Raw genomic sequence first — 12,037 nt, 5'->3', positions numbered from 1 at the left:
TAAGGGCAAGTCTTACAAATGTATGTTAGTATACTACTTATGTAATTAAAAGTTATAAAAAGCAATCTATATTCAGTAGTAAAATCTTATAATTTTATACAACTGACTAGTAAAAATAAGGCAAAGAAAAAAACTAGAAGAAAATTCCACTTCATGTTAAAAGGCTTTTAATGTGTATAATGAATTCTGATAAGTCAACAAGATAATTAATTCTGAAACCACTTAGGTAAATGCACAGAGGTGCAAAAATGAGTGAAAGTAGATAAAAAATTCAGCTTCATTGATAATTTAAAAAGCAAAGTTAGCACAGGATATCATTTTTCACCCAACGCCTTATTAAGTTCTAAATGTGTAGATAGGCAATGGCGCCCCACTCCGGTACTCTTGCCTGGAAAATCCCATGGACGGAGGAGCCTGGGAGGCTGCAGTCCATGGGGTGGCTAGGAGTCGGACACGACTGAGCGACTTCATTTTCACTTTTCACTTTCCTGCATTGGAGAAGGAAATGGCAACCCACTCCAGTGTTCTTGCCTGGAGAATCCCAGGGACGGGGGAGCCTGGTGGGCTGCCACCTATGGGGTCGCACAGAGTCGGACACGACTGAAGCGACCTAGTAGCAGCCTAGCATCAGCGTGTAGATAGGACAAAGAGGTACTCAACCTGTCGAAGCTGGCACTGTAGCTGTATTTGGACGAGGACCTGGAAAAATAAATTTAATTCGTCAGTCTCATCAGTACAAAATTATAGAATTGATTTTGGTTTTTCAGTTTTTAAAAAATTATTTCTCAAAATGAAAAATAAATTTATTTTCCAAACTCTGTTATTCTACTTCTGGGAAGTTAATCTAAATATACATTTATATAAGTACATAAAATTGTATGCATAAGAATGTTCACCATATAGCTCTGTATTATGTAGAAGGTAACAAATAATAAATTATAAAAATCTTGTCTTCCCACTCTTTCTCCTGTTCTTGCTTCTGCTGCAACCAAAGAAAAGAAGATAGAGATAGCAGTTCTGAAGTCAGGAAGACAATTCCTTCCACCATATCAAAATAGTTTCTCAAGTCTTAGGAAGAGTAGCTGATCAGTTCCTGTCCCTGCCAGAAAACCTCCATTTCATTTCAATAAATAAGGACAAATCTTACAAATGTATGTTAGTATACTATTTATGTAATTAAAAGTTATAAAAAGCAATCTATATTCAATAGTATAAAATCTTACAATTTTATACAAGTGACTAGTAAAATAAGACAAAAAAACCTAAAAGAAAATTCCACTTCATGTTAAAAGGGCTTTAACTTATAATGATAAGTTAAAATTCCACTTCATGTTAAAAGGGCTTTAACTTATAATGATAAGTTAACAAGAAAATACTTCTGAAACCACACAGAAAAAATGAACAGAGGTCCAAAAATCAGTGAAAGTAGATTAAAAAATTCAGCTTCATTGATAATTAAAAATGCAAAATTAGCACAGGATATCATTTTTCACCCATCGCCTTATTAAGTCCTAACTGTGCAGACAGGATAAACAGGTACTAGACCTGTGGAACTGGGTACTGCAGTTGTACTTGGACGAGGACCTGGAAAAAAAAATTAAATTCATCAATCTCATCAGTACAAAATATAGAATCGATTTTGGTTTTTCACTTTTTAAAAGATTATTTCTCAAAATGAAAAATAGATTTATTTGCCTAACTCTGTTATTCTACTTCTGGGAAGTTAACCTAAATATACAATTATATAAGTACATAAAATTGTACATGTAAGAATGCTCACTATAGCTTTGTATTATGTAGAAGGTAAATCATAAAAATCCTGTCTTCCCACTCTTTCCCTTGTCTCTTGCTTCTGCTGCAACCAAAGAGAAGAGACAGCAGCCCTGAAGTCAGGGAATATCAAATAGTCGTTCAAGTCTTAGGAAGAGTAGCTAATCAGTAGTTGCTGCCAGAAAGTTTCTATTTCATTTCAATAAGTAGGGACTTTTCTTGCCCTTCGGTTGTTATAAAACTTATTTTCTGCTGCCACACACACACACACAAAAAGCCAAGTAAAGAGAAAAATAATAATTGCATGGGTTGGCAGGTGTTGGGCGTGAGGAGTAGAAACACCAGTCTTGTTCCGAAGACAGCAGAAATTTCTCAGTTAAAATTACACTATTTAAAAAGAACCAAATTCCTTATTGGCAGGAAAATGAAACACATTCCTGGACCCAGATGATACCCTGTACAGGTGTCAACAGGTCACTTTTAAAATGAATAAATTTTCAATGTTGATGATACAGAAAACATACATGTTAAAAAACAGTAGCTGTGGATCTTCCTCTATACTAATACTAATTACAGTGAAACTGGGCGTTAGCAGAGCTCGCTTTAAGAGCTTTCTAGACACTAGGCCCTGCGCCAAGTGCTTTAAATGCATCCCATTGTAACTTTACTATCACACAGTGAGGGAGGCATTCAACCATTACACATGTACATAGACAAGTTTATACACATTACCTAAGTTTACAGATCTGGTTTAGTAAATAATTTTAGACTAAGTACAAAAATGGCTGTAAATGCATTCTCCTTCCTTCTATGACCAAAAATTACAGTGAGTGTAAGTCACCAGACATTTAAAGGATTTTGAAAATTCACAAAGAATTAAAAGGATATTGACAAATATGAGCAGGGCTTTATGAAACCTGAAGCCTGGGTAGTTGAAGGCTTAGTAGTAGCAGCAACTGGCACTGGAAAACAAAAATATAAACTCATTGAATTACTTGGAATTTATCACTTTCTTTTCATTTACATACTTATTTATATAAAGATGTAATTGCTTTAATTTACACTGAAAAATGTTTCCTATCCATCTTACATGTAAAGATGCTGAACAAGAGAAATTTATGCAGCTGTGATGTACATAACATCACATTTTAAGAGCCTATAAAAGCACAGAAAACTCAAAACAGCAGCTTTCTTTGTGAATTAGTTGTCATGCATGTAACATGGAAATGGCTATAAGAGAGATATCAGTACCAAAACTGTTTCTTTTCTGTTATTCTGTATCATTGAAATTTATTGTCAAAAAAAAAAACAAAAACACAATAAGGAGAAAGACACCTTCATACCTTTAGTACATGTTGGTATCGCGGGCTCCCAAGTACTGTTTGCATTACAGACAGTCGTGTTGCTGCCACGAAGGGAAAAACCCTGGTTACATTGAAATACAACTTGCGCTTTGTAGTAAAATTTTCTTCTAAATCCTGATAATATCATTCCATGTTCAACAACTGGATAGTCACATTTGACCACTGAAAAGTGGAGAAATTCCAAAATTAATGGAAATCTGCTTCACATAGGAGCAAAAATCTAGTGCAAAGTAATAATTACCAGTGGGAAGAAAGAAGCAAAGAATGAAAGGCAGGATGTTAATTGGAAAAAAAAAAAAAGACTTTATTTGTGCATTTGACTTCAGGGAAACAGATTTAGAGGAATCTAATAATGTTTTTCTACTAGGAACAGACCATCATTATAGTTTATTGACTTTTCTACATTTTTTTTTTCCCCAGTGCTGGCAAGTTTTGAAAAGGTCTGACTATCAGATACAAATTCAGGGTAAGTTCAAAAGTGACTTTTGCTATTCTTCAGCTCTAGGATTTTTTTCAGCTCATGCTGAGACTAACTACATACCTTGTTCTTTTAGAAAGATAGTAAAGACTTTTGGAGAAGGTAATAGTTGGGCTCAAATTTAAAAGTTTAAAAGAAGCCAGTCATGAAAAAAATACGAAAAATAAAAGTTTTCATATGGCAAAAACACACAGGAACCGGGATGTTCAAGAAATACAAAGGCCAGTGTAATTAGGACAGTGTTTTCCAAACATTTTGGACTACAATCAAGAGATCAAGAAATAATTTTTAAGTTGTGAAGCAGTATCCAAGCACGCAGACCCAAGATCAGGTTTCAAGTTAATACTTAGCCCTCACACCAGTGTGCTCTGCTATTTCTCATTCTACTCTGCTTCTCCAGACCTCCCTGGTGGCTCAGAGGTTAAAGCGTCTGCCCACAATGCGGGAGACCTGGGTTTGATCCATGGGTTGGGAAGATCCCCTGGAGAAGGAAATGGCAACCCACTCCAGTACTCTTGCCTGGAGAATCCCATGGACAGAGAAGCCTGGTAGGCTACAGTCCACAGGGTCACAAAGAGTCAGACACGACTGAGCAACTTCACTTTCACTTTCTGCTTCTCCAGAAGTAAATTACAGATTATGACACTCTAGCTTGACTTCAGGATCTACTAATAGGTTTTGCAGAACTTGGAAACAAAGCAAAACCAAAAAGCGCTGGACAGGGCAGTGACTTCAAGAGAATGTTTTATGAGATTAAATCTGCAATAGATGCAAGTGAAAAAGTGACAGTGATAGTCACTCAGCCTTGTCCAACTCTCTGAGACCCTACAGACTGTAACCCGGCAGGTTCCAACTGACAGGAAATTCTCGCTTGTTTCCAGTGCAGGATGATTAAGAGTAAGGATGCTATGAACACTCTCATGGAGGTTTCCATTTGTACACGTTTTCATGTGACTTGGAGCGCTGAGTTGTACCTTGAAGTGTTAGTCTCTCAGTCACGTCCAACTCTTTCAACCCTATGAAACGTAGCCCACCAGGCACCTCTGTCTACGGATTCTCCAGGCAAGGATACTGGAATGAGTTGCCATGCCCTTCTCTAGCGGATCTTCCTGACCCAGGGATTGAACCCTTAAGTGGATGCTTAACTGTATAAATGCTAAATTGTGTTCCAAAATGGTCATACCACTTTGCATTCTTAACAGTAATGTACTGGAGTTTCAAATACATCATATCCTTACCAAAACATGGAATTGTTAGTTCCTCTTTTTAATTTCAGGCACTCTAATAGGTTTTTAGTGGTTTCTCATCATGGTGTTAAGTTTCTGTTATTACTAATGATATTGAGCAACATTCCATATACCTCACTGGCATTCACATTTCTTCTTTGGTGAAAAAATTTTATTCAAATATGTTCCCCCTTTTTTTGTAAATTGGGTTGCTTTTTTCATATTGTGTTTTAAGAGTTCTTTATTTATCATAGTTTGAAGTCCATTCAGCAATGTCCTTGGCAAACATTCTATCCCAGTCTATAGCTCTTTTTTTTTCCTCCAATGTGTTTGAGAGCAGCAGTTCTGAGATTTTAAGAAGTCTGGTTTATTTATTTTTCTTTAAAGGATAATGCTTCTAAGGTTTTCAAAGAAATCTTTGGTTACTCATAAATATTTTCTATCTCTTCCCATAAAGTCTTAGAGTTTAGGTCTTACATTTAAATATATGATCAAATATCTTTTCCAATTACAAATCAATCACAGAAGAAAACTGGGGAAAAAAATGCCACATGGAAACCAAAAAGCATGTGACTAAACAGTCAGTCATTTGCTAAAGAGATCAAAAAGAATATAAAAATGTGTTTAAGATTAATGTTTCAAATCTGTGCAACACAGGAGAAGCAGTCTAAGAGTGAAGATTATAGCCACACAGGTTTACCTCAGGAACAAGGAAAGTCTCAAGTAAATAATCTAAACTCACACCCATAGCAATAAAAGAACAACCCTCCCCACAAAATGTGTACAAGGAAGAAAATAATAAAGAACAGAGTGGAAATAAATGAAATTGAGCTAAAAAACAATGAAGATAAGAGATGGTTCTTTGAAAAGATAAAATTGACAAACATATAGCCACACTCATCAAGAAACAAAACACAGGATCCAAGCAAATGAAATAAAAAACAGAGGTTACAACCAATACCACAAAAACACAAAGGGTCATAGAGAATACTATGAACAACTACACATCCAAAGTTGGAAAACCTAGAATAAATGGACAAATTCTCAGAAACATTCACTCTCCCAATACAGAGTCCAGAAGAAATAGAAAATGTGAATATAATGACTGCTAGTAATGAAATTGAATCAGTGATCAAATAACTCCCAAAAAACAAAATAAGGATTATGTGGGTTCACAGGTGGATTGCAATAAACATTTAAAGAATAGTTAATTTCTACTTTGAAAGACAGTGTATAGAAATGAATACAGCGAGCCATAGCCTAAGGGAAAATAGAACTACCATATGATCTAGCAATTTTACTTCTGGGTATTAATCCAAAGAAAATAAAACACTAATTAAAAAGATTTGTGCAGCACTTTTTCCATTGCAGCATTTTTTTCAATAATAGCTAGCAAGGTAATGCTCAAAATCCTCCTCAGTTCAGTTCAGTCGCTCAGTTGTGTCCGACTCTTTGCGACCCCATGAATTGCAGTATGCCAGGCCTCCCTGTCCATCACCATCTCCCAGAGTTCACTCAGACTCACGTCCATCGAGTTGGTGATGCCATCCAGCCATCTCATCCTCTGTCTTCCCCTTCTCCTCCTGCCCCCAATCCCTCCCAGCATCAGAGTATTTTCCAATGAGTCAACTCTTCGCATGAGATGGCCAAAGTACTGGAGTTTCAGCTTTAGCATCATTCCTTCCAAAGAAATCCCAGGGCTGATCTCCTTCAGAATGGACTGGTTGGATCTCCTTGCAGTCCAAGGGACTCTCAAGAGTCTTCTCCAACACCACAGTTCAAAAACATCAATTCTTCGGTGCTCAGCTTTCTTCATAATCCAACTCTCACATCCATACATGACCACTGGAAACACCATAGCCTTGACTAGATGGACGTTTGTTGGCAAAGTAATGTCTCTGCTTTTCAACATGCTATCTAGGTTGGTCATAACTTTTCTTCCAAGGAGTAAGCGTCTTTTAATTTCATGGCTGCAATCACCATCTGCAGTGATTTTGGAGCCCCCAAAATAAAGTCTGCCACTGTTTCCCCATCTATTTCCCATGAAGTGATGGGACCAGATGCCATGATCTTCGTTTTCTGAATGTTGAGCTTGAAGCCAATTTTTTCACTCTCCTCTTTCAGTTTCATCAAGAGGCTCTTTAGTTCCTGTTCACTTTCTGCCATAAGGGTGGTGTCATCTGCATATCTGAGGTTATTGATATTTCTCCTGGCAATCTTGATTCCAGCTTGTGCTTCTTCCAGCCCAGCATTTCTGATGATGTATTCTGCATATAAGTTAAATAAGCAGGGTGAACTGCTTATTTATACAGCCTTGATATACACCTTTTCCTATTTGGAACCAGTCTATTGTTCCATGTCCAGTTCTAACTGTTGCCTCCTGACCTACATACAGGTTTTTCAAGAGTCAGGTCAGGCGGTCTGGTATTCCCATCTCTGACAGAATGTGGTCCACTGGAGAAGGGAATGGCAAGCCACTTCAGTATTCTTGCCTTGAGAACCCCATGAACAGTATGAAAAGGCAAAATGATAGGATACCAAAAAAGGAACTCCCCAGGTCATTAGGTGCCCAATATGCTACTGGAGATCAGTGGAGAAATAACTCCAGAAAGAATGAAGGAATGAAGTCAAAGCAAAAACAATACCCAATTGTGGATGTGACTGGTGATAGAAGTAAGATCCGATGCTGTAAAGAGCAATATTGCATAGGAACCTGGAATGTCAAGTCCATGAATCAAGGCAAATTGGAAGTGGTCAAACAAGAGATGGCAAGGGTGAACGTTGACATTCTAGGAATCAGTGAACTAAAATGGACTGGAATGGGTGAATTTAACTCAGATGACCATTATATCTACTACTGCAGGCAGGAATCCCTCAGAAGAAATGGAGTAGCCATCATGGTCAACAAAAGAGTCCGAAATGCAGTACTTGGATGCAATCTCAAAAATGACAGAATGATCTTTGTTCATCTCCAAGGCAAACCTTTCAATATCACAGTTATCCAAGTCTATGCCCCAACCAGTAACGCTGAAGAAACTGAAGTTGAACGGTTTTATGAAGACCTACAAGACCTTTTAGAACTAACACCCAAAAAAGATGTCCTTTTCATTATAGGGGACTGGAATGCAAAAGTAGGAAGTCAAGAAACACCTGGAGTAACAGGCAAATTTGGCCTTGGAATGCGGAATGAAGCACGGCAAAGACTAGTAGAGTTTTACCAAGAAAATGCACTGGTCATAGCAAACACCCTCTTCCAACAACACAAGAGAAGACTCTACACATGGACATCACCAGATGGTCAACACCGAAATCAGATTGATTATATTCTTTGCAGCCAAAGATGGAGAAGCTGTATACAGTCAACAAAAACAAGACCAGGAGCTGACTGTGGCTCAGATCATGAACTCCTTATTATCAAATTCAGACTCAAATTGAAGAAATTAGGGAAAACCACTAGACCATTCAGGTATGACCTAAATCAAATCCCTTATGATTATACAGTGGAAGTGAGAAATAGATTTAAGGGCCTAGATCTGATAGATAGAGTGCCTGATGAACTATGGAATGAGGCTCGTGACATTGTACAGGAGACAGGGATCAAGACCATCCCCATGGAAAAGAAATGCAAAAAAGCAAAATGGCTGTCTGGGGAGGCCTTGAAAATAGCTGTAAAAAGAAGAGAGGTGAAAAGCAAAGGAGAAAAGGAAAGATATAAGCATCTGAAAGCAGAGTTCCAAAGAATAGCAAGAAGAGATAAGAAAGCCTTCTTCAGTGATCAATGCAAAGAAATAGAGGAAAACAACAGAATGGGAAAGACTAGAGATCTCTTCAAGAAAATTAGAGATACCAAAGGAACATTTCATGCAAAGATGGGCTCGATAAAGGACAGAAATGGTCTGGACCTAACAGAAGCAGAAGATTTTAAGAAGAGGTGGCAAGAATACACAGAAGAACTGTACATAAAAGATCTTCACGACCCAGATAATCATGATGATGTGATCACTAATCTAGAGCCAGACATCTTGGAATGTGAAGTCAAGTGGGCCTTAGAAAGCATCACTACAAACAAAGCTAGTGGAGGTGATGGAATTCCAGTTGAGCTGTTTCAAATCCTGAAAGATGATGCTGTAAAAGTGCTGCACTCATTATGCCAGCAAATTTGGAAAACTCAGCAGTGGCCACAGGACTGGAAAAGGTCAGTTTTCATTCCAAATCCTCCTAGTTAGACTTAAACAATACATGAACCAAGAACTTCCAGAGGTACAAGCTGGATTTAGAAAAGGAAGAGGAACCAGAGATCAAATTGCCAACATCCGTTGGATCATATAGAAAAAGCAAGAGAATTACAGAAAAACATCTACTTCTGCTTCATCGACTACACTAGAGCCTTTGACTGTGTAGATCACAACAAACTGTGGAAAATTCTTAAGGAGATGGGAATACCAGATCACCTTACCTGTCTCCTGAGAAACCTGTATGGAGGTCAAGAAGCAACAGAACCAGATAAGTAACAATGGACTGGTTCAAAATTGGGAACAGAGAATGTCAAGGCTGTATATTGTTACCCTGATCATTTAACTTATATACAGACTACATCATGTGAAATACTGGGCTGGATGAAGCTCAATATGGAATCAAGATTGCCAGGAGAAATATCAATAACCTCAGATATGCAGATGACACCACCAAATGGCAGAAAGCTAAGAGGAACTAAAGAGCCTCTTGATAAAGTTGAAAGAAGAGAGTGAAAAAGCTGGCTTAAAACTCAACATTCAAAACAAGAAGATCATGGCATCTGGTCCCATCACTTCATGGCAAAAAACAGAAACAGTGACAGACTTTATTTCCTTTGGGCTACAAAATTACTGTGGGTGGTGGTTGCAGCTATGAAATTAAGACGCTTGCTCCTTAGAAGAAAAGTTATGGCAAACCTAGACAGTGTATTAAAAAGCAGATACATCACCTTGCTAACAAAGGTCCTTCTAGTCAAAGCTATGATTTTCCCAGTAGTCATGTATGGATATGAGAGTTGGACCGTAAAGAAGGCTGAGTGCCAAAGAATTGATGCTTTTGAACTGTGATGCTAGAGAAGACTCTTGAGAGTCCCTTGGACTGCAAGGAGATCCAACCAATCAATCCTAAAGGAAATCAACTCTGAATATTCATTGGAAGGACTGATACTGAAGCTGAAGCTCCAATACTTTGGCCACCTGATGCAAAGAGCCTACTCACTGAAAAAGACCCTGATGCTGGGAAAGACTGAAGGGAGGAGGAGAAGGGGATGACAGAGGGTGAAATGGTTGGATGGCATCACCGACTCAACGGACATGAGTCTGAGCAAGCTCCGGGAGATAGTGAGGGAGAGGAAATCCTGGTGTGCTGGAGTTCATGGGGTTGCAAAGAGTCGGACATGACTTAGTGACTGAACAAGAAGATAAGGAAGCCACCCAAGGGTAGTAACGGGTGAAAAAGATGTGGTTCGTATGCAATGGAATATCACCCAGTCATAAAAAGAATGGAATCTTCCCATTCATGATAGCATTGATGGACCTAGAGGGTATTATGCAAAGTAAAATGTCAGTCAGAGAAAGACAAATGCCATATGATTTCATTTATATGTGGGGTCTACAAAATAAAACAAATGGACTAACAAAACAGAAATAGATTCATAGATACAGAGAATAAGTAATAGACTGAGAGGAGGTGGTTGGGAGGATGCACAAAATAAAAGAAGTGGATTAAAAGGCACAGACTTCCAGTTATCAAATAGATAAGCCATGAGGTTATGACATACACAATAGACAATACAGTCAATAATTCTGTACTTACTCTAAATAGCGACAGGTGGGAACAAGACATCATGGTGATCAACTTGCTTTGATCTTGTAAATGTCAAATCGCTATCTTGTACACCATCTGGTTTTGGCGTCAGAGCAATGCTGTCCTCATGAAACGAGTTGAGGATTCCCTCTTCTTGTATTTTCTTCAGGCCTTGTGTAGAACTGCTATCATCTATTCCTTAAATGTTTGGTAGAATCTCCCAGTGAGGACACAGGGTTTATAGTACTCTTTGTGAGAAGGTTTAAGCTGTCAAATTTATAGGCATACAGTGGTTTGTTTCCTTTCTTATTTTCCTTCAAATGTCTGTAGGATATTTTGTGATGGCCTCCTTTTCACTCTTGTTATTGGTAATTTACATCTTTTTTCCTGTCAGACTGTCTATAAGTTTATCTATTTCATCTATTTTCTCTAAGAATCAGGCTGATTTCTTTGATTATCCCTGTTTTGTGTCTCTTCTCAATTTCATGGATTTCTAACTTTATTATTTCCTTGTGTTTTCTTGCTTTGGGTTTAATTTGTTCTTTTTTTCATTTCTTATGGTAGAACTTAGATGATTGATCTAAGACCGTTCTGTTTTTCTAACATAAGTATTTCACACTAAAAATATCTTTCTGGGCAATACTTTTGCTGTATCCCACATCTTTTGATATATTGATCTGCTATGTTCTAATTTTTATTTGATTCAAAACAGTTTCTAACTGTCCTTTTGACTGCTTCTTTGACTCATGGGTTCCTTAGTAGTGTCTTGCATACTTTTCAAATATTTGGGAATTATACATATAACTTGCTTTTTCTATGATCCAGCGAATGTTGGCAATTTGATCTCTGGTTCCTCTGCCTTTTCTAAAACCATCTTGAACATCTGGAAGTTCATGGTTCATGTATTGCTGAAGCCTGGCTTGGAGAATTTTGAGCATTACTTTACTAGCGTGTGAGATGAGTGCAATTGTGCGGTAGTTTGAGAATTCTTTGGCATTGCCTTTCTTTGGGATTGGAACGAAAACTGACCTTTTCCAGTCCTGTGGCCACTGCTGAGTTTTCCCAATTTGCTGGCATATTGAGTGCAGCACTTTCACAGCATCATCTTTCAGGATTTGAAATAGCTCAACTGGAATTCCATCACCTCCACTAGCTTTGTTCATAATGATGCTTTCTAAGGCCCACTTGACTTCACATTCCAGGATGTCTGGTTCTAGGTGAGTGATCACACCATCGTGATTATCTGGGTCATGAAGATCTTTTTTTGTACAGTTCTTTGCCACCTCTTCTTAATATCTTCTGCTTCTGTTAGGTCCATACCATTTCTGTCCTTTATTGTGCCTTTCCTTGCATGAAATGTTCCCTTGGTATCTCTGATT

The 12,037-nt window shown here is 37.9% G+C and overlaps 1 protein-coding gene across 1 annotated transcript in view; it reads right to left on the bottom strand.

Moving 5' to 3' along the window:
* Window positions 1–655: 655 nt before the first annotated feature.
* LOC120880428 (membrane cofactor protein-like) overlaps window positions 656–12,037 on the bottom strand; it is a 33,082-nt gene continuing 21,700 nt past the window's right edge. The window contains exons 8-9 of the mRNA XM_040263784.1: window positions 3,114–3,296; window positions 656–699 (exon numbers count right to left, since the gene is read on the bottom strand). Coding sequence (XP_040119718.1) covers window positions 656–699; window positions 3,114–3,296 — 227 coding nt within the window. The remainder of the gene's footprint in view (window positions 700–3,113; window positions 3,297–12,037) is intronic.

This window comes from Oryx dammah, unplaced genomic scaffold, assembly GCF_014754425.2.
Source record: "Oryx dammah isolate SB20612 unplaced genomic scaffold, SCBI_Odam_1.1 HiC_scaffold_21, whole genome shotgun sequence".
Classification (NCBI taxonomy): domain Eukaryota; kingdom Metazoa; phylum Chordata; class Mammalia; order Artiodactyla; family Bovidae; genus Oryx; species Oryx dammah.
The sequence above is the reverse complement of the archived record's forward strand: the minus strand, read 5'-3'. Positions and strand labels throughout refer to the sequence as shown.